Source organism: Stegodyphus dumicola, chromosome 1 (genome assembly GCF_044657685.1).
Source record: "Stegodyphus dumicola isolate Sdum_Otavi_A_Nest chromosome 1, ASM4465768v1".
Classification (NCBI taxonomy): domain Eukaryota; kingdom Metazoa; phylum Arthropoda; class Arachnida; order Araneae; family Eresidae; genus Stegodyphus; species Stegodyphus dumicola.
The window spans coordinates 169,403,415-169,427,404 of NC_140768.1; the positions used below are offsets into that span (position 1 = coordinate 169,403,415).

At 33.8% G+C, this 23,990-nt stretch overlaps 1 protein-coding gene across 2 annotated transcripts in view; it reads right to left on the bottom strand.

Annotated features, from left to right (window-relative positions):
- LOC118180328 (uncharacterized) overlaps positions 1–23,990 on the bottom strand; it is a 178,520-nt gene that overhangs the window by 51,375 nt on the left and 103,155 nt on the right. For both annotated transcript variants that reach the window (XM_085823037.1, XM_085823033.1), the window contains exon 20: positions 15,509–15,603. In XM_085823037.1, the coding sequence (XP_085679163.1) occupies positions 15,509–15,603 (95 nt within the window). The remainder of the gene's footprint in view (positions 1–15,508; positions 15,604–23,990) is intronic.

Genomic DNA, 23,990 nt, shown 5'->3' on the forward strand with positions numbered 1-23,990 from the left:
TGCATCGTCTGGGAGACATACAATGTATTAACAATCATACCAACCATGTAATATTGGTTTTTTGTAAATAGGTTGTTTTTTTTTTTTTTTTTTTTTTTTTTTTTTTTTTTTTTTTTTGTAATTTGCTCCAGGGAGAAAAAAATCGCTAATTTTTTTTAATAATATCAAACATATAGCATCTTTGTTTGCTCTTTACCTTTTATTTAATAAATAAGCTTTACAAATAAGTCAAATTTGTTTTGCTTCTTAACTCTTCCTTTGCCTGATTTTGCATTATCCTTAATTTATGGACATGAGTGTATTTTCTTCTTGGAAAAGAAATTTCACATTTCAAGTTGGATAAAAGTGATCGTGACAGTTATGTACTTTTACATTTCAGGTCATTCTCATTTCAAAAAATGAATCAATAATTATTATCTTAATTTTTAGAATATTTATCTATTAAAATTGATCTTTATTTCCATAAGTGTGACATACAAGTCCAAGATCACTCTTAAACAAAGCTCACCCCTCGATTAAACGTCCTTTAATTGCTGATGAAACATGTAGTTTTTCCTACAATTTGACTTCTCATACACTGAGTACTATCATAATTTTTTAACTATTTCAGCAATAATCTGCATGTTATTATTGATATATATTTCTGTTACAATATTTATTTCAGAAGAAAAACATTTCTTTTAGTTTAAGTAATGTACTCTATAATACATTTCTGAGATTGTTTTATGGGATATTTTTTTTTTAAAGTCGATTAGAAAATACACCATTCTATAAAAACTACCATTCTCTCATGCAAATAATTTCTTACCGACTAATACAGCTTGCTATTTCAGCAAAAGTTTTATTATGTCTCAGAAGCATAACAACTTTTATCATCTTCTTTTGCAACTATCTTCAACTTTTACTTCACATGATTACAAATTTAGGAATTTACTCATGTTCTCATCCCCCCCCCTCCATATTAATGAATGTAAAGAGACAAAAAGCACACTATATCCTGATTTTGATGTTTAAATGCCAATGATGTTCATATCTGTTTTCAAACTATTTTGAACTTAAAAGCTTTATGCTATTTATTCCACTTTAAATTAAAGATATTTGCAGCTTTCTTAAAGCTACTACTTTTACCAAAGATCTACATTAATATCCTTTTTGGTTAGTGAAAGAAATTCTAAGAGGTTTTTTTCTTTTAAAAAAAATGCATAAATATGAAAACATTGTTCAAAATTTGTTTTATGCAGCAAATGAAGAAAAATGTGCCTGTAACTGTGAAAAAATATGCAACTTATTTTAACCAACAACAAAATGTTTGACAGAAAAATATGTCAGTCTATGCTGTCAAGCATCCTGCCATATTTCAAACTTTTAACATCAACCAGAGCAGACCTCAAATTTCGGCATTCAGGAAGACACAAAAGGAAATTTTAAACACATTGATTTAAAAACAAAGACCAAGATAATATATCATTTGACGATTTTCATTCTTTCATGTTTGGACTTAACACTTTCCATATCTCCCTCTATCTACCAAATCTCTCATGATCCTGGCATCATTCTCAATGCTAATATTTTAAAGCCTTCTGTACTGCTCCTCTCACCAATTATTTAAAATGAAATTATACTGTGCCTCCTTTACTGTTATTTATATCGGCTGTGTATATCTACCATTCTTGCTTTTAGTGTTAGAACTTTTTTTTTTTTTCTATTTTAAATATTCAAAATTCTTAAAAATATTTTCCCCATAAATTAATGGCAACTTCTCCTTACTTTATGCTACTACTACTTTACTTACGAAAAGGTTTTTCAAGAATATACAGTGTCTCACAAAAGTGATGGGACACTTGTGCTTTACAAAAGGAAACTGTAATAAAATAAATTAAAAGAACATGTAAACATTTTTTGTGGGTGTGTTTCATACTTAAATTTAGAAACAATTATTACATAACATACATTTTCTCATAATATTAAAATATTAATTTAATAAAAATACAATTGTTTAGAACGGAGCAAAAAATGGCTCACATAAGTGATGGGACACCATTAGATACTACTACGTACTACAATAAAAATATTTTTAGGGGTTTCTATTTTTACTCAAAAGCAATTGGCAATATTTATAAAATCGTCTGCAGTATTTCTCTCCGGTTTGTTTTGGAATTTTTGTGTTTTTTATCTCTGTGCAACCATGAATGCTAAACGAAAAGAAACTTTGCCCGATATTCGAAAATTAGTTATTAATTTGCATATTGAACATGGAAAATCTATTAGAGAAACTGCTGAAACAGGTAACTTGAGTTATTCAACAGTTTTCAATATCATTAAACAATATAAAAAGAATCATATGATTCAGGGTAAAAGAAGACCTGGCCGAACATCAAAGCTATCCAATGGAATAAAGCGAATTATAGTTCGAAATATTAAAAAAAAATCTAAGAATGAGTGCTCCTAAAGTTGCTGCTGATTTGCAAGCATTATATGGAGTAATTGTTAATTCTGAGACCATTAGAAGAGTAATTCGATCTGCTGGATATCACGGTAGAGAAGCCAGGAAAAAATTCTTCGTAAGTGAAAAGAATAGAAAACTCAAGACTGGCTTTCGCAAAATCCAACATAAATAAGAATTCTGATTACTGGAATGAAGTTATATTTGCTGATGAGAGTAAATTTAATATATTTGGTTCTGATGGTAGAATCTTGGTGTGGAGAAACCCAGGGAAGAATTTCACAAACAGAACTTGGTGCCAACAGTAAAACATGGTGAAGGAGGAGTTATGGTATGGGGGTGTATGTCGTCCGCTGGAGTTGGTAATCTTGTTTTTATTGACAGTATAATGGATCAGTACAAGTATATTGACATTTTAAATCAAAATTTGAAATCTTCAGCACGAAAATTGAACATTCATAACGATTTTAAATTCTACCAGGACAATGACCCCAAGCACACTGCTTTGAACGTTAGACTCTGGCTGCTGTATAGCTATCCTGAAATAATAAAAACACCCCTACAATCTCCACAATTAAATCCCATAGAGAATATTTGGCAAGAATTGAAATCAAGAATTCGCAAACACACCATTTCTTCAAAACAACAATTAAAATCGGTGCTTCAAGAAGAATGGGGTAAAACCATTCCAGAAATCACAAAAAAATTAGTCGAATCAATCCCAAGAAGATTAAATCATGTTTTAAAAGTAAAAGGATATCCAACAAAATATTAAAACCTTTTAAAAAGCAAAATTTTTGGATAAATATTTGATGGAAAAGTGAGACTGACATTTATAGTGAACCAATGGAAATTCGCAAAACGAAAACAATAGTCCTTCAGGGTCAAAGCCCCTTCGGACTAATAAATCAATAAAAAACTGAAGTATTATTTTACGTTTTTTTATAAAGACACAAAATAAACTAAATTTTCTTACTAAATTATCACAAATAAAAATATTCTATTTGCAATCTATTGCAATATTTTTTATGATTCTATTTTTTTTACATTTATTAAAAAAAATAAACAAAAAAAGTTTTCATATTTTTGTTTATTGATTAAGCAAAATATTTTATTTTTTTATTTTATTTGTTTTTTGTTTGTAAAAAAGCATTTTATTAAAAAAAATATTTTATTTTTTTGGTTTTAATGAAATTATTTTTCAATTTTTTTTAATACTGGTAGTTTGGTCTAGATTTCGAATCCGGCGAACGAGCTGGCAGCATAGGCGTTTTCGGGGTTTTCTCCAAGCGTATAGTATAAGTGTATACAAGCCAGTTTCCCTTAGAAATTCCTCCACGAAAGCATCCCTTTCCTTAGCCAGATAGACCCTTGCGTCCTTTGCCATAATCAAATAAAACAAAAACCAAACCATTTGCTTTAATGCACAACTATATTTTTTTTCAATAAAAAAGATAAATCTCATTTACGTGGGCTCTCATATTAAACGTATAAACTTGTTTTCGTTTTTACTGCACACAAATTAAATAAGAAATGATTTTTTTATTTAAGAAAATAATACGCATAATCTACTATTTCTATTCAGCCACAAAATATGTATAAAAAACTTCCAAAATGATAAAGGTTTTAATTAAATAGGCTAAACATAATTGTTTTAGCTGTCATAACATTCTTGGTTCTGTGTATGTATCTAACAATAAAATTGTGCGGCTGCTAACAATAATGGATTTTAAATCAAATCTGCCAAGCAGAAATTTAAATGAAATCCCTCTTATACATCCATTTCTATGCTATCTTTTTTATTGTTCCTTAAAATTCTGTTTATGTGTCATTACAATGCTTTACGACACACACTGCTTTTATTATATTGTACGAATATCTGTGAGGAAAAATTTCAGCATTTTATTTCATTTCTTGTAATAAGAATAAATTTTGTTAACTTTTCATCAGGCTTGTGCATTCAATCTGTTACAAAACCGTACGCAAGCAACAATGTGACGATTACTACGACAGCCCAATTTGATGTATATTCAGTACAATCAAAACGCCAAAATCGGTACAAAAAAATTTCCTAGAAATAACGTTGGCGGATGTGTTTTCAGTTGTTTTCATGTTTGTGTAAAATTTGATGGCTTTTGTGTGTATTTCCAAGATTCTCTTGCTTTTATGCGCCCGCATGTGCTATTTTGTGAAACAATCACGGTTTGCCGATCACTGATATAATGAATTAAAGGCAGCCTTCCTACGAGCTTTTATTAGTCTTGTAATTTGAAGGTACCAATATGATTCCTTAAAAAAATATCGGCAGTGAATTTTGCAAGAAATCCCGCTCTTAATTTGTTTGAACCATGGCGTACGAACAGACTGATATGCAGAGCACATGGGAAGAACGCCTTTGTGGAAGGGTAAATACTATAAAAAAAATCAATAAATTCTATTTTGCTTTTACATTACTGGCATAAGGATGTGTTTCTCTAACTTTTTCTTAAATGAGGACCACATTTATAAATTAGAATGTTCTCTGAACAATCTCATATCACCTCCGGAAGCATGTATGCTACTGCGAAAGCATGTATGCTACTGTTAATATAAATATACTTTATACTTACTGTTAATATAAATATACTTATATTGGTACTAGCGGAAGTTCCCGATGCCAGTTAAGTTACATTGAGAGTAATGTGTCTAACAACACAGAGAACGATACCGCTGTAATCCTTCTCTAATAACGATGCAAAAAATACGATTCATAGTCATACATTTTTCAGTCTGATGCGATATGGAACACACATAAAAAAATTTGAATGAAAAATAAACTAATTCTCTCTCATTATATCGGCAACAATGGCACGCAGTTTTTAATGATTTTTGTCTTTCTAATCAAATGGTCATCGAAGTTCAAGTTCCATCCAATATTTCATCTACAGTGTCTCAAAAAAGTGATGGGGCACTTGTGCTTTACAAAAGGAAACTTCAATAAAATAAATTTAAAAAACACGTAAACTTTTTTGTGGGTGTGTTTCATACTTAAATTTAGTAACAATTATTACATAACATACATTTTCTCAAAATATTAAAATATTAATTTAATAAAAATAAAATTGTTTAGAACGGAGCAGAAAATGGCTCACTTAAGAGATGGGACACTACGTACTATGCAACAAAAATCGTCTGAAGTAAGCAATAAAAATATCTTTTGGGGTATTTATTTTTACTCAAAAGCAATTGCCAATAATTTATAAAATCGTCTGCAGTATTTCTCTCCAGTTTGTTTTGGACTTTTTGTGTTTTTTAGCTCTGTGCAGCCATGAATGCTAAACGAAAAGAAACTTTGCCTGGAATTCGAAAATTAGTTATTAACTTGCATATTGAATGTGGAAAATCTATTAGAGAAACTACTGAAACAGTTAACTTCAGTCTTTCAACAGTTTTCAATATCATTAAATGATATAAAAAGAATCATATGATTCAGGATAAAAGAAGACCTGGCCGACCATCAAATCTATCCAATGGAATAAAGCGAATTATAGTTCGAAATATTAAAAAAAAATCTAAGAATGAGTGCTCCTAAAGTTGCAGCTAATTTAAAAGCATTATATGGAGTAATTGTTAATCCTGAGACTATTAGAAGAGTAATTTGATCTGCTGGATATCACGGTAGAGCAGCCATGAAAAAATTCTTCGTAAGTGAAAAGAATAGAAATCTCAGACTGGCTTTCGCAAAATCCAACATAAATAAGAATTCTGATTACGGGAATGAAGTTATATTTCCTGATGAGAGTAAATTTAATATATTTGGTTCTGACAGTAGAATCTTGGTGTGAAGAAAACCCAGGGAAGAATTTCGCAAGCAGAACTTGGTGTCAACAGTAAAACGTGGTGGAGGAGAAGTTATGGTATGGGGGTGTATATGTTGTCTGCTGGAGTTGGTAATCTTGTTTTTATTGACAGTATAATGGATCAGTACAAGTATATTGACATTTTAAATCAAAATTTGAAATCTTCAGCACGAAAATTGAACCTTCATAACGATTTTAAATTCTACCAGGACAATGACCCCAAGCACACTGCTTTGAACGTTAGACTCTGGCTGCTGTATAGCTATCCTGAAATAATAAAAACACCACCACAATCTCCAGACTTAAATCCCATAGAGAATATTTGGCAAGAATTGGAATCAAGAATTCGCAAACACACCATTTCTTCAAAAGAACAATTAAAATCGGTGCTTCAAGAAGAATGGGGTAAAATCACTCCAGAAATGACAAAAAAATTAGTCGAAACCATCCCAAGAAGATTAAATCATGTTTTAAAAGTAAAAGGATATCCAACAAAATATTAAAACCTTTTAAAAAGCAAAATTTTTGGATAAATATTTGATGGAAAAGTAAGTGTCCCATGACTTATGTGAGCCATTTTTTGCTCCATTCTAAACAATTGTATTTTTATTAAATTATTATTTTAATATTTTGAGAAAATGTATATTATGTAATAATTGTTACTAAATTTAAGTATGAAATACACCCACAAAAAATTTTTACATGTTTTTTAAATTAATTTTACTACAGTTTCCTTTTGTAAAGCACAAGTGTCCCATCACTTTTGTGAGACACTGTACAGATTTTGTAAAATGAAGTAAATCTGTACTGTTAATAAATCTTTCATCAATAAATCTTTCATCTGTACTGTTAATAAACTGATAGCAATTTTCTGCATTTTATTATTCTTATAATACGAGGGTTGGAACTTTAATAGTGGCAACACAGCTGAAAAACGCTACGCAACAAAACCAAAGAATATCGCGTATACCACACGTAAACTACAAACCTACCTTACCTCTCAGCAAAAAGACTCGTCCTGCCTACGTCACGCGCATTGGGAGTGACGCGAAGAACGGATCCTTGTATTAGCTCGCAGTCTAAAGTAAGTGTTGTCAGGATGTTTTCAAAACAAGAACAACGATGTTGGATAAAAATTGAATGTGCCAGAGGTCATACAGCACGACAGTGTCATCAAGGGCTTCAAGAGGCTTGCGGCGTATCTGCATTGCCTTACAGAACCGTAGCAAGATGGGTGAAAGCATTCAATGAAGGACGCCAAAACGTGGCAGACATGCTGCGGCCAGGTCGTCCGAGTGTCAGCGATGCAGACGTGCAAGCTGTTGCCGCACTAATGGACAGTGATTGCCGCCAAACGATTTGTCAGCTGGCCGGACAAACAGGATTAGCCCATACGACTGTGCTGCACATTCTGAAGGAATGCCTTCCCATGAGAAAAATTGCTTCACGATGGGTTCCACATCAATTGACGGAAATGCAGAAATGGCTACGATACGATGCTGCCCGAATCCAACTGGAGCGCTATGAGCACGAAGGAGATGCTTTTTTACACCGTATCATTACGCTGGATGAGACTTGGGCCCGATCGTACCAGCCAGAACTGAAACGGCAATCAAACGAATGGCATCATCACGGGTCACCACGACGTTCGAAATTTCGTCAGAACCCCAGCAATGTGAAAGTTATGGTGATTCTTGAGTACGACTCTGATGGTGTCATCCTAACGCTGTGGAAATTATTTTGATTAATTGATAGATGGCGCTAGCGTTGCATGTTAACACGACGCGACGTGCCTTCTGAATTTCGATAGACTCTCCACCGGCAGTTCGATAGATGGATGTTGATACTTCGCACACTATTTGATTAGGAACACTTCGGTTCCTATTTGATTTCGATTTTCGATTATGAAAGCATATAGATTTATTTGTCAACTGAACCACCATATTTTGATCTATGATCTGTAAATATTGCACATATTAAAAGTTACATTTAAAAAGTGATTGATGTCGATTTATAGATCTTAGAATATTTTGAAACAGCTGGTGCAAGAATTGGATTTAGCACGTTGCAAGTGTGCGAAGTCGGCAAAAAAGGTAAGGCTAAACTTTCTAATTTGTAGAGTAACTATGGCGGAAGAGTCTGTTGTTAAATTAAAATCGAAACGCAAAGTTATCAGGACCACAGTGTCCAAGATTCTAAAAAAAATCGAATCAGAGTTGAATAAAGAAGAAATTGATACAAGTACATTAGAAGAAAATTTAGATTAATTAATCACGAAATCAAAAGCTCTGAGTGAGTTAGATGCTCAGATAGAACGTGACTTGAAATCAGAGGCAGAAGAGTTTGAAACAGAAATTCTATCTTGTATCGAATACGAAGAGAAAATTCAGTTATGGCAATTCAGAGCAAATAAAAAATTGAAAGAATTGAATAAAGTAACAAATTCGGATAATGAAAACTAATTCTAAAATCGAAAGCAATAAATGTACACGTCTACCAAAATTAACCATCACTAAATTCTATGGAGATCACACCCAGTGGACAAGTTTTTGGAACTCTTTCAAGGTAGCAATCCATGATAATGAATCTTTAACAAAGATCAAAAAATTTAATTATTTAAAATCGTACTTATGCAGCAACGCTGCAAACGCGATAGAAGGTTTTTGCATTTCGGAACAAAATTACGATGAAGTTGTCGAAATACTTAAAAACAGGTTTGGCAGAAAAAATATAAACTCACACATGCAAAAACTCCTGAATCTTACCCCAGTAACCAAATCCAGTGACACTGTAAAACTTCGCAAACTTTGTGACACTATCGAAACTCAAATACGCAGCTTGAAATCATTAGAAGTCACACAGGATAAATACAGTTATATGTTGATTCCAGCCATAATGAAAACTCTGCCGTCTGATATAACCTTAGAATTCAATCATAAAACGGATTCGTCATCCTTTTTTAATGTTGACGAATTATTGCAGTTTGTTCGTTTAGAATTGGAAAGTCACGAGAGAAGCCATCTTTTGCTCTCCACTCATAAATCAGAAAGCACTTCCTGTGTTTATAAAGAGAAGGATGGGAAGGGGAGTATCGTTCATTCCACTTACCAGCTCTTGGCCCCGGTTAAAGAAAACAAAAATACTAATTGCTGTCTGTTTTGTAATACATCCAAACATGTTACTGAAGACTGTGAATCACTGACAGTTGATGAGAAGAGAAATTTATTACCTAAACATTCTCGATGTTACCTTTGCCTGAAATTAAACCACCGCCTAAAGCAGTGTCGAAGCAATCTCGTCTGCTCCAAGCACAAAGGTCGACATAACCGTTCAATATGCTTTCGCGCTGAGAAAGAACGAAATGAAAAAAATAAAAGTATAGAAGATTCGCATGTTCTTTCAGCATTCTCACGCAGCAAAATTAAAACTATTTCACTTCAAACTTGTTGCGTAACACTTCGAACAACTACGCAGTCGGTTTTAATTAGAGCTCTACTGGATTCAGGTAGTATGCGTTCCTTCCTAAGAAAAGAAATCGCGGATAAATTGAAGTTTCCTGTTATTCGAACACAGACTCTTTCGGTATTTACGTTTGGAAATAAAACACCCATTAGAAAAACATTTGACGTTGTTAAGATAAAATTACAGAACAAGGAAACACCGAATTTGAAAATCGAAATTAAAGCTCTCGTGACTGAACAAATTTCAAGTTCTGATTTACCACCTTCTAATCTGGATAGACACATTTTAGGCAAACAGTTAGAAGTTTACAGCTCGCAGATTCTTGGGATTGCAAAGAAAAAATTACTCTTTTGATAGGAGCTGATCATTATTATGATGTAGTAACTGGGAAACTTAAGCGTTTAAACAAACATTTAGTAGCTGCTGAAACGTTATTCGGTTGGTCTCTGCTAGCTTACACTAAAGGTACAACATATAATTATACAGCCTTTAATGTCGTAGTTGAGGAAGATATAATATCTGTTCAGATGAAGAAATTTTGGGAGCTTGAAAGTTTAGGAATTAAACCTGAAAATGAATCATCCGACCCATTAGACAATACAATAATGGAAAAATTCGAATCGGAAATTTTATACAGAAATTCTCGTTACAAGGTTAGGCTGCCATGGAAGTCTGACAGAAAATATGAGTTACATGACAATAAAGCGATTACGCTGAAACGATTTGAGAAACTTGTAAAGCGATTTCAAAATAACCCTGAACTCTTTTATTCGTACCAAACAGTTCTAGAAGATTATTTACAACAAAACATCATTGAACCAGTTCCAGACACTGTTGATAGTGAATCTCAAATCACATTTTATTTGCCTCACAGAGAAATCGTTCGTAGTGATCGAACTACTAGTAAACTACGTATTGTATTCGACGCATCTTCACATGGACCTGGTAAAATCTCGTTAAATGACTGCTTGCATATTGGTCCAAATTTGTATCCTGACATTCTTGAACTTCTGTTGGCCTTCAGGCTTCATCCTGTAGCATTTACAAGTGACATAAAGCAGGCTTTTCTTCAGATAGAAGTAGACGAGAAAGACAGAGATGTAACGCGTTTTCTGTTTACTAAAAACCCATTCGATGATCCACAAAATTTTATAACTTATCGGTTCACACATGTGTTATTTGGCGTAAATAGCAGTCCATTTTTACTGGCTGCAACCATTAAACACCATTTGAAACAATATGAGAAAACCTACCCTGCCACTTGCGAATTTCTAAATGATCACATTTATGTAGATGACATCATTGGAGGACACCAAAACGTTGAAATTGCTTTCAATACCAGTTTAGAATGCGTCAGCATTTTTAGAGATGCTAGTATGATTCTACATAAATGGCACACCAATTCTCAAGAACTGCGCGAATTATGGATTAAAGAAGGTATTGAATCCGAGGAATCTAGTCATGTTTCGGAAGCTGGAAATCCTCCATTGAAAGTGCTAGGAGTCGCTTGGGACAACCAAAGTGATATAATTTACTTTGATGTAAAAAATTTGATAACATTTCTCTCAAAACAAGTTAATACTAAACGTTTTGTCCTACAGGCAATAGGACGAATTTTTGATCCTGTAGGTCTATTATCACCGTTTGTACTTAGAGTCAAAATCCTATTGCAGCAAATTTGGACACTTGCTTTAGATTGGGATGATGAACTACCAGAAAATTTATGTTCTGTTTGGAAAACATGGTGCAAAGAAGTTTCCAGTTTAGATGAAATCGGTATTCCACGATATTATTTTTCTGCAATCGGTAATAGTGATGTGGAAAGGATTGAACTGCACTGTTTTTCTGACGTTAGCAAAAAGGCATATGGTAGAGTAGCGTATCTACTTATAATTTCTAGCAATAAACAAATATATACGGTTTTTGTTGCTTCAAAGACTAGAGTAGCGCCTTTAAAACCGCTCACCTTACCTAGGTTGGAACTAATGGGAGCTCTTTTGTCAGCCAAATTAGGCACTAGCATCAATAAAGTTTTGAAGTTACAACCTTCTTGTTTTTTCTGGACTGATTCGAAAATCACACTTTTCTGGATAAAAGACTGTGCAAAGAAATTTAAGCTTTTCGTTAAAAATCGTATTCAGGAAATACAAAATTTGACATCCCCAGAAAATTGGCATTATTGCCTCGGTAAATGTAATCCCGCTGATTTGGCTTCGAGAGGAGCTAAACTTCCAGATTTGAAAAACAATTCTATCTGGTTTCAAGGACCAGAATGGCTTAGAATGTCGTCTGAGTTGTGGCCTCGACAGAATGAAGAGAAACCTGTCACTGAAGAAGAATTAGAATACCGCAAAAATATTAATGATATTTATGAATTTGTATGCATGGCAGTTGAAGAAAGGCTTATAGACATCTCAAAATACAGTAATTTAAGAAAATTGTTGAGAATAACTGGTTGGATGAAACGTTTCATTGGTAAAATTAGGAAAACAAACCATTTGACAGGTCCATTAACGACTGAAGAAATAGTAGATGCCGAAAATTATTGGATTCAATCTGAACAAGAACGTTTTTATCCCGAAGAAGTTGAGTCTCTGAAGAAAGCGAATAAAGTCGAAAAGAAATCAGCTTTATATCTTTTTAACCCATTTTTACTGAGAGCAGGTGGAAGATTAGAACATTCTAGTTTGTCACATGATGACAAAACATCCGGCAATTCTTTTCAAGAGACTCCTGGCTAACAAATTTGATAGTAGAAAGTGCACATGTTAAAATGATGCATGGAGGAGTAGCAACGACCTTAGCTGAAATTCAAAGTCGCTTTTGGATTCCAAAAGGACGTCAATTTATCAAGAAAATAATAAACAAGTGTCTTATTTGTAAAAGATATTCATTGAAGTCTGCTGACCAGACCACTTCTCAACTTCCAGAAGACAGAATCAATGAGATACCACCATTCTACGTATCTGGCATAGATTTTGCTGGACCGATTTACGTAAAAAACATCGAAGGAAGTCAAAAAGCCTATGTAACATTATTTACATGCGCTATCACTAGAGCCATACATATGGAACTTGTACCGAATCTCTCTACAGATTCTTTCTTGATGGCATTCAAAAGATTCACATCTAGAAGAGGCAATTGTCGAGTAATTTATTCAGACAACACGAAAACTTTTAAAAAGGGAAAAAAAGAACTCAAACATTTCTCTAAACTATTGTCGAATGAGAAATTCCAAGATTTTTTGTCGAATGAAAGAATCAGTTGGAAGTTTATAATAGAACGAGGGGCTTGGTGGGGAGGCTTCTATGAGAGATTAGTAAAATCAGTTAAAGAGTTCTTACGAAAAATTCTCGGTAAATCTTTACTAACGTTTGAAGAATTGTCAACAGTTTTAGCACAAGTGGAAGCTGTTTTGAATTCTCGTCCTTTGACATATGTGTACAATGAGCACAAGGAACCGTTGCCACTGAAGCCAGTCAATTTTTTGATTTTTGGAAACAAAGATTCTACATTACCTATCAACTTTAATTCCATTGTTAAAGATGGCTCTACCAAGTCCTCTCTGACTAAAAGAAAGATTTATCAAGATTTATTGGTTAGGCAATTGTGGACTAAATGGAAAAAACAATATTTGATGAATCTTCGGACAGCTCATCAATTAAAAAATCCTAACATTTATGATGATCTAAAAGTTGATGATCTTGTATTAATTGAAGGCAACAATTAGCGCAAACTTTTGTGGAATTGTGGTAGAGTGATAAACGTTTTTCGTGGTCGTGACAACAAAGTTCGTTCTTGTGAACTAAAAACTGCTGATGGAATAATAATAAAACGACCAGTTCAATTATTATATCCTTTAGAACTTTAAAAACATTTTTTATTGTTTAATAATATGAATATGATTGAATATGTTTTATGCAATTGTTTATTTTGATAATTTAGTTTCATATGATTAGATTAAGAATCTAAATTTACTGAGTGTCAAATTATATTTGATGATAACATACCTTTTTTAGAATTTAGTATAGTGATTATAGTTTGAATATATTTTCTATTCATTTAATATACTTATTAATTGTTTTATAATTATATGTTAAAATACTTATTGCTATAAATTTGATTCTTGTTTGACTGATGTGAACTCTTGACAGAGTTCAGGTGGGGAGTGTGTGGAAATTATTTTGATTAATTGATAGATGGCGCTAGCGTTGCGTGTTAACGCGACGCGACGTGCCTTCTGAATTTTGATAGACTCTCCACCGGCAGTTCGATAGATGGATGTTGATACTTCGCACACTATTTGATTAGGAACACTTCGGTTCCTATTTGATTTCGATTTTCGATTATGAAAGCATATAGATTTATTTGTCAACTGAACCACCATGTTTTGATCTATGATCTGTAAATATTGTACATATTAAAAGTTACATTTAAAAAGTGATTGATGTCGATTTATAGATCTTAGAATATTTTGAAACAAACGCATACCGTTCCCCCACAGCAGACTGTCAATGCGCAGTATTACTGCTCATTTTTGGAGCACAATCTCCGACCAGCTTTGAGAAAAAAACGGCGACACTTTCTGCAGAGCGCTCCTTTCATTTTGCATGACAATGCTCGGCTGCATGCAGCGCAAGCTGTGACTGATTTTTTTCAAGTGATGGGGCTGGGAAGTGCTTTACCATCCACCATACTCACCAGATCAAAGCCCTTGTGACTATGACTTAATTCCTAAGATGAAGGAACCACTTCGTGACACACGCTTCCAAACTGTTCCTGAGATTCTTGCGGCAGTAGACCGGTCCATTCAAACTATCAATGAAACAGGCGCTGTTACAGGTATTCTGCGACTTCCACATCATTGGAAATGGGTTGTACACAATGCTGGCGACTATATTGAAGGACTTTAAAACATGGTGACATGAATCACTTTTGTATTCCTTGTAAATAAATAGTTGCCACTATTAAAGTTCCAACCCTCGTATAATATGTGATCAATTTCCTCACTAACAATTGTATACTTTCTTAGTTTATAAATGCTAAGATGGCATTATCTCAAGCAAACATATGTAAGCATTAAAATATTTTTCAATAATCAGTTTAGAGCTTAATTATAATTATCTTCTAGTTATCTGAAGCTATACTTATTTTGATATGTTTTCCTTTCCAGTCAAAGAATACTCACCTTGTGGTTAACTACATATTTTTATTAAACTTTAATATAATGCAAAAAGCTATTTTATTATTACTTTATGTAAATTTATGTTACTTATACCATTATTTTAGGTCAATAAAGAAATATTGCTTTAATTTAATTTTAGTTAAACAGATGTATAAGTTATGCATGTTATTTTATTCAAATAAAAAAATTATTTCTTCGTTAAATTTGTAGAAAATAAAGGCTAAAACTATGTGCCTAGTTTCAGGATCTACATATGCATAAATTAGTTTCACTGTTTTAGTTGAAATAGAAAATGATCATGTGTTTACTCAATTAAATGAAAATGATTTAATTTTGGTAAAAAATGTATCTTTTGTTTCATGAAAATAAAATATTTTAACTTGTATCTTCAATGAAATAAAATACAATAAATTAAAAAAAAATATCCATTCTTTTATTACCATAAATATGCATTTAGCTTACGAAAGAAAGGAGGGAAGAAAACCCAATTACCTGGATTTTCCAAATGGACTGTGGTTTCAACCCAAATAACTTGAGCTCTGCTAAATTGTTTTTGAATAAATACATATATTTCCTTACCTGAGGAGTTTTACTGGTACTAGTTGCTTTTTTCTTTACCACAGATGTCTTTCTGGAAACAGGAGCTGGAGAAATGGTTGGCATAATGGTACTACCTATTCACAAAATTGAAAACCACATGAATTTTCTAAGTATCATTTTCTACATTATAATAAATTATATTAAAAAATTAAGCTTTTACCACAAATTTCTTTTCAATACTAGATAATAATACAATAAGATAACGCAGTATAATAAGATTACAAATACAATGTAAATTCATTTTATTCGCTAGTTAAAATATCTACAAGCTGAATATTATAAATCTAGGTGCTTATGAAAGTATGCTCTTAAAATATGTATCATGATATTAATAATTAACACATGAAATATTTATAATCTGAAAATTATCTAAAGACTAAAAAATGAACCCTTTAAGGGAATAAAAGCTAATAATAATAATATGAATAGAACTGTATTTGTGAGCATAATATAATAGTGGCCTAAAAATTAAAGTAGGTATTGTAATATTTTATTATTTAACAAATAATTATATGTATTATCCTTTGATATTGGAGTGGCAATGCCATATTTGTATCACAATCTCTCACGCTACTCAGCAACGTCAGAGATTGTTTAAAATTGTTATTCTGAAAGTTTTACCAGCTAGTAGATTTATGAAAAATTTGTAACTAAAAGACCGTATTCAAAATATCTATCTCCGTAAACTAAAAATAAAATTTATATTTTATTAAGAAGATCATCTGCAATTTTGTTAAATACTGCAAAATAAGTTACAGTATACAGAAAATATTATAAAATGGGAACACCAAAAACTCTAACACTCAAGGAAAGTGTTGGAGTTTTTGTAGTTCCTACCAAGTCTCATAGTGCTCAATATAAAAGTGGTTTAAATATTTAAGTTTCCCAGTAAGCAAATCCCATCCCCAAACTAAAAGTTATACGTTTCATTATATATATTTCCTTTCTCATACAACAAATATCCCTTCTCAATGCACTTTTTACAACTTAAGAATAAATGCTGACATTTTTACTTCGTTGTACGAAGTAAAAAGGAAGTATTGTAATCGCGAAAAGTTTCAAGCATCATATCTATTTATTATATCATAAAATATCTATTTTCACCACTATCGAATGCAATTTAACAATGTTTTTGCATAACATCTGTACATAAGGACAGAATAAAGAACTCTTTCCTTCCTAAAAAAATTATAAAACTGATTTTAAATTAATTCTAAAGAGAATTTTTCATGGCTTCTGTGCGTATGTATCTCGCATAACTCAAAAATGAGAAAGTAGCCTCAGAACATTGAAATTTTGTTATGTAGGACTGCTATAACATGTAGATGTGCACCTCATATTTTGAGGACTGCTATAACATGTAGATGTGCACCTCGTATTTTGGGGACTGCTATAACATGTAGATGTGCACCTCGTATTTTGGGGACTGCTATAACATGTAGATGTGCACCTCGTATTTTGGTTGCAATCGGCCACATCAAAAGTATATAAATATATGTATATACACATATATCCACTCCGTTACTCGGCTCAGTGATCTCAGTTTCTTTATTCTTATATATTTGTAAATTGTGCATTTTTTGCTTTAAAAATGGCGGCTAAGCCTAATATTTTTGCCATGGCGGCCATGTTTGTTTACATTTGAAACTTAACAGAATAGTGGGTTTGTTGCCAATCTAGAGAAACTAAGCTTCGCTACAACAAAGATAATGCCTTCTTTTATTATTGCGAATTAAATCATGCTTAATCCATTCTAGGAATTCATTCGAGGAAATAAGTGTTTAAGATTTACTTTATAATTTTTAATATAGATATTTTGAGTTTTTTTATTTTATTTTATTTTATTTTTTTTAGTTTTGAGTTATTATTTTAGCCTTGTAGCGAGTGAAGTGAGCACTGCATTAATTGAATGAGAAATACTGAATCGTCTGTGGAAAACTACTACTACTATTATTTATTTTTTTTTTTTTTTTTTGGGGGGGGGGTCTGTTTAATTTCTTCCATACATCATTTTAGATTTATTATAATATTTGAATAGAACATGTGGCAACGATTAGATAATTCTTCAGATGATATAAATTTTGTGCATTCTGAGTTATAATATGGTTGGTTGGTTAATTTGTCCATATTCTGGCGCAAAACCTAAGAGGTTATACTCGCCGAACCACATGTCAGACACTTAAAACACAGCTGATAGATAAAACTGACATATATACAAACAGACAGATAGGGTTAAAATCAAACAAAAGTATAAAATCCAAAACTTATGAAATGATCAATGCTCAGATGAAGTTGGGTGTAAAATTCTAAAATATGAAATAATATAAAATAGATTTTATTAAATTACTAATGTGTAACAGCAAGATAAAATCAAATTAAATTATAAAGACCTGTTTCTTTCAGGTACTCAAATAAATTTGTATTGGCTTCTTTTCCGATTATAAGGTCTAGACGCAAGTAAGAATCAAAGTATTTCATTCGAAGTCTGTTAAAATTTGGAAATTCTGTTAAAAAGTGACGAACAGTTAAAACATCATTACAATTTGAACATACAGGTTGAATCTCAGCCTTCAACAGATAACCATGTGTGGCTCGAGTGTGACTGACACAAAGGCGGGTTAAAATTACCTCCTCCTTCTGGTTTCTGTTTGTCTCCCAGTACTCTAATTTAGGTTTGACACTTTTCAATTTATTAAAAATCTGATCATCCCAGAATAACTGCCATTTAATTGAGATTCTCTGCTTCATGGCTATTTTGATATCACTAAAAGGAACAAGCGGATTCAACAAAGCAATTGCAGACTTTGCAACTGTGTCTGCCAGCTTGTTGTCTTTTATGCCGACATGTCCAGGGCCCCAGCAGTAAAGAATATCATACCCTTGGCTCTTTAATTTTTTATGCATTAGTAGAATGTCTACTAGCAGAGGATTTCGAGTCTCAGAAAAATTACTTAAAGCTTTTAGAGTACTTAAAGAGTCTGTGTAAATTATAAATTCTTTCTGGATTTGTTTAGAGATGAATGTAAGAGCGATATTCACAGCAGTTAATTCAGCAGTAAATACAGAACATGCATTTTGCAATCGTTTGCATTCAGTGCGGTTCTAAGATACAAAGGACGTTCCTACATGACTGGCAGATTTTGAACCATCTGTATAGATGGGAGTAAAAGTGTTGTATTCATCTCTATGCTTAAGAAAAACTTGACTGAATATTACGTCGTTAATGTCACTCTTATTAAGATCTTGAAAAACATTCAGTAGCTCAATTTTAGGATTATACCAAGGTGGGAATTCTAGACACTTTACTGCCTGGACCTTGATATCAGACAAGCAAAATTTTTCTATCAGCTTTTCTGTTCTTTCTAAGAAAGGAAGTATGTTAAGTGGTCATGCAGAAAATAGAAATTTGTGACAGTCATCAAGCCTGTAGACTTGGAGGGGATGATCAGACTGTGACATAATATTGAAATACTGGTAAAGAGACAATTGCTCACGCCATAGTTGAAGCGTCGGCTCATAACAATCCACATATAGGCTCTGGACAGGAGACGTTCTGAAAGCTCCCGAACTAATCCTCAGGTCCTGATGATGTATGGGATCAAGTTTCGCTAAAACAGAAGGGTGTGCAGATCCATATACAATTGATCCGTAGTCTAATCTGGCGCATACAAGCGATCTGTAAATACGCAGTAAAGAGCCACGTTCTGCACCCCAGGAGGTGTTCACCAGTACTTTTAGTAGATTTACTATTTTGAAACACTTCTTCCTTAAATATAACACATGAGAAAGAAAGGTAAGCTTACGGTCAAACACTACACCTAAAAATTTTACTTCAGACAGAACTGGAATCAACGAGCCCTGAAGGTAAAGCTCAGGTTCAGGATGAAGGTTCCATTTTTTACAAAAGTGCATGCATACACTCTTCTCTTTTGAAAATATAAAGCCCTCACCATCTGACCACTTCTGAATTCTACTCAGAGCGATCTGCAACTGTCTCACCACGTATCTCATATCTGCCCCTTGACAACTTATCTGCAGGTCATCAACATATATTGAACCTGAAATGGAAGGAGGAAGTTCTTTTAAAACAGAGTTTATTCTTAAGCTAAAAAGAGTAACACTAAGTACGCAGCCTTGAGGCACACCCTCTTCTTGACAAAACAGATCTGATAACACTGAGCCAATTCTTACTTGAAAAAATCTAGCCTTCAAGAAATTCCTTATGAAAATTGGCAGGTTCCCACGCAAGCCACTGTTGTAAAGATCACATAATATGCCATATCTCCATGCTTTGTCATAAGCTTTTTGAATATAAAAAAATATTGACACAAATGGTTCCTTTTGACAAAGGCTTTACGGATGGAGGTTTCCAACATAAGCATATTATCCATAGTTGTTCTACCTTTACCGAAACCACTCTGATATAGTAAGATTACTTTGTATTTTTCTAAATAATGGACTAGGCGGCAGTTTACCATTTTTTTCAAATAATTTGCAAACACAACTTGTAAGAGCAATTGGTCAGTTATTCGAGGGATTTTTCGGGTCTTTCCCAGGTTTAGCTATCGGGATGACAACAGCTCTCTGCCATGCAGTGGCAAAGGAGTGCTCCTTCCACACTCGATTAAAAAGGGTACGAAGGGCAACCAAAGACTTATACGACAGATGCTTCAGCATATCATAACTGATACCATCGAGACCTGGGCTTGATCTGTGTGTCTGTATCAATTCTCTACTTAGCTCAAACAAGGAAAATTCGTTATTATATGTCTCACAGATGGGAGAGTTGAAACGAATGGGAGCTTTTTCACAGCATTGCTTAACAGAAAGAAATGCCGGTAAGTAGTTGCTGCCACTAGAAACGGAATCAAAATTTTCACCAATCGCGTTCGCAATTTCTTCTGTTGTGCTGATCACTCGGCCACCTTTTTCCAGAAAGGAAAGTGAGTGGTCTTTATACAGTCCACATGCAGTTTTAACTCTTTCCCATACTCGTTTACTAGACGTACAGGTTGATATTCCAGACACACAGGACATCCACAAATCCCTCTGGCTTTTACGCCTCACTTTTCTTGCATTTGCTTTAGCTTTCTTGAAGATAGATTTGAAAAAGTGGGGTGTTCATGAAAAACTTGTCAAGTTTTCCTCTGTTGTTTCAGTGTATCTTGACATTCACGGTTCCACCATGGTTTTAAGTACTTAGGGAGCTTTGTTGATGTTTTTGGAATAGAGACTGTAGCTGCTTGAATGATGACATCTGTGACTGCTTTCACATCTACGTTGATTGGCACATCTTTTACCATCTCTTCTGAAATCTCTGCGAGAGACGAGAAAAGTTCCCAGTCTGCCCTAGTAAGAATAAAATGGGGAGATCTTGATATGGGATTTACTCCATCTCGCATTATAGACACAAAAATGGGAAAATGATCAATATCATAAAGGTCATTTCCGACACTAAACGTACAAAAAGGCAGGAGAGATGGTGAACAGATAGCCAGATCTAGAGCGTGAGATGTCCTAGTAGGCTCATGGAAGTAGGTGTTTTGACCGTTATTGAGGAGACAAAGGCAATGGTCTTCAATCATTTGCTCAATTTGTCTGCCTTGGGGGTTTCTATCTCTACTTCCCCAGAGTGGACTATGTACATTTAAGTCCCCTATGATGATAAAGGGTTTAGGCAGTTGTTCAATTAGGTTATCTAATTCTCGCTGAGCGATATGATGTTTTGGGGGCAAATAAACAGAACAGACTGAAAGTAAACTCTGTATATTTACTTGGATGGCAACAGCTTGGAGGACTGTACTTAAAGATATTGGACTAAAGGGATAGTTAAGTGAGGTCAGGATGCCGACACCCTCACTCACATGCTCACCTGCAAGAATATCTTTCATTGTGAAACAGTGCCTGCGAAGCTTAGCTTGATGAACGGGTTTTAGTAAAGTCTCTTGAACTGCCATGCACACAGGATGATGTAAATCTATCAAATTTTTAATATTTTCAAGATTTCGGTGGAAGGCACGACAATTCCATGAGATGAGGGTGGCCATTATTTTTGTTGTTTGTTCTTTCGGTGCTCTTTTTTAGATTTTCATGGAAGCAGGTGTTTTAACACATCTAGTCCCTCTTCCACATCCATCTCAGAATCTATGCTGTCGGAGCTGATGCTCCCAAGGGAGCTCAAGCTGGGATCCATGAGAGGTTTTAAAGTTTTCCTAGTTTCTTTACTGTTTTCATCTTGGTTATCTTTTGTTTCTTTATTCTGTTGAGCTTTAACTGTTGATGTTACATGTTTCTGTGATTTTATATATATATATATATATATATATATATATATATTCTGGATAGGCTGTTTATTTGGCAAGCCTATTGCTGTTTGCGTACTTACTGATTTAAAGGATTTTACTGCACCGGCATAGGACAAATATTTTCGGAGCTGTGCATCTGCTACCAATTTACTTGCTTCTGCATAAGATATGTTTCTCGTTATTTTCATTGTCTGCACCTCCTTTTCTGATTTCCACTTAGGACATTGTCGTGAGAATGCTGTGTGGTTTTCTTTGCAATTTGCACATAGTGGCTCAGCATTGCAATTTTCGCTGTCATGGTCTTCAACAGAGCAGCGTGCACATGTGATTTTCCCACGACAGGACATTTTTTATTGGCCAAAGCATTCACATTGGAAACATCGCAAAGGGTTCGGTATGTAAGAACCCAGCCTTAATACTTTTGGGCAGATCAGGCGACTTGAAGGTCAGGATTATATCCTTTGTATCAATCAACTGACCTTCTTTGCGCATCTTTGATCCGTCTGGCAGCACAGACATTCTGGTCAGACAACTCAGAGACAATTTCCTCTTCAGAAACATGGAAAAGGTCGATCTCTGAGATAACACCACGAGAGACATTGAGTGGTTTATGTGCTGACACTTTAACATCGATTTGTCCAAGTTTATTCAATCCAAGGAGTGTTGCAGACTGAGTAGCTATCAACAAGATCTCCAGAGTGCAACCATTTCATATTCTTCAGTTCTCCAATTGACGATTGGATGTACTTTTGAATTACGAATGGTAACATTTTTTTAAGATTGCCTGTGATAGCATTTATGACAGGAAATTTTGGTGGGCTTGTTGGATTCATATCTGGATCTGCATTTACATTTGTTTTTAAGCGTTTTGATGCATAATTATGCTCATTTGTATTTATTAAAGTTGTATGAGCCATATTGAATGGAAAATTAAGCTTCAGACCCGGCAGCCTCACCCACCCTGGAGCCCAACAAGGGGACGCAGAAACCTGCGCTACGGTTAACCGGGTCTATACGCAATCTGAAGCCCCCACAGTCAGCTCTCCCGAAAGCTTATCCCCAAGCCACTGACCCTAAGGACAAGTGACTAGCCGATTGACACTAGTGGGGACAACTAAGTGCCTCCTGTTTCAATCTGAAGCAGAGGCCAAAGCAGTGTGTTGGGGACAGTACCTCGCCCCTCAACTACCAGGACCCTTCTTTCCAGCCTTATGGGTCACAATGCACGGCAAACACGTAGGTGGTTTTCTCTCCATGAAAAACTATAAACAAAGGGATGTGACAGGATCCCACTTTGAGCCCGAACCTCCGAAAAGAAAAACCACAAGGACGAAAAAAATGAATATAGTAGAGAGAAGGAGAGATGAAAAGGAAGGGAGGAAACATCACTATGGGCCCCAGGATCGTGACCCCCGTCTCACCAAGAAAGTGATCCCTTGAAGGGCTAAAGTACCTCGGGATTGCCACACCCGTACTCACAAAAGTGAGCCCCTGAGGGGGAGTATTAATATGAATGAAATGTAACACTGTTAAGGGAACTTAGCGCCAGAGTGTCACTATGGTAAACAAATACTATAGTGAATTTATTCTATTATGGTTTATGCACTATCAACAAAGTAGATTTAATTCAATCCAATAAGTTTAAATGAAATGCAAGAAAAAATGTGTAAAATTTAATATTTGGTACAGGGAAGTCATGTGGAGTACACATCAGATTTTTACATATTAGTTAAATGATCTGAATGCCACATCAGAATCCTAGTTTTGTCATTAGTCCTGTGCTCACAGTGTTTCCTAAAACATAGTAATAGTATAACTTTGCCATGTGTTTAAAATGCATTGATTAAATGAGTATTTATCATTAGATGATATATACTATACAAAAATGTTTATTTATTAAATATATATGCTAATTGAATAAATATTGTTCACTTGCACACACACACCCATATCTGTACTTAGACAGAAAAACACTGTATATGAAAACACCACAAAAATTTCTAGCAAGTCATGAATTCCTTTTGTATTATATATATATTATTATTATTATTATTATTATTATTATTATTATTATTATATATTAATAACTATCAAAACCACAATCTAGAAAATATCCACACAGATATAGACAAATTATGAATGATATTATAAACCTA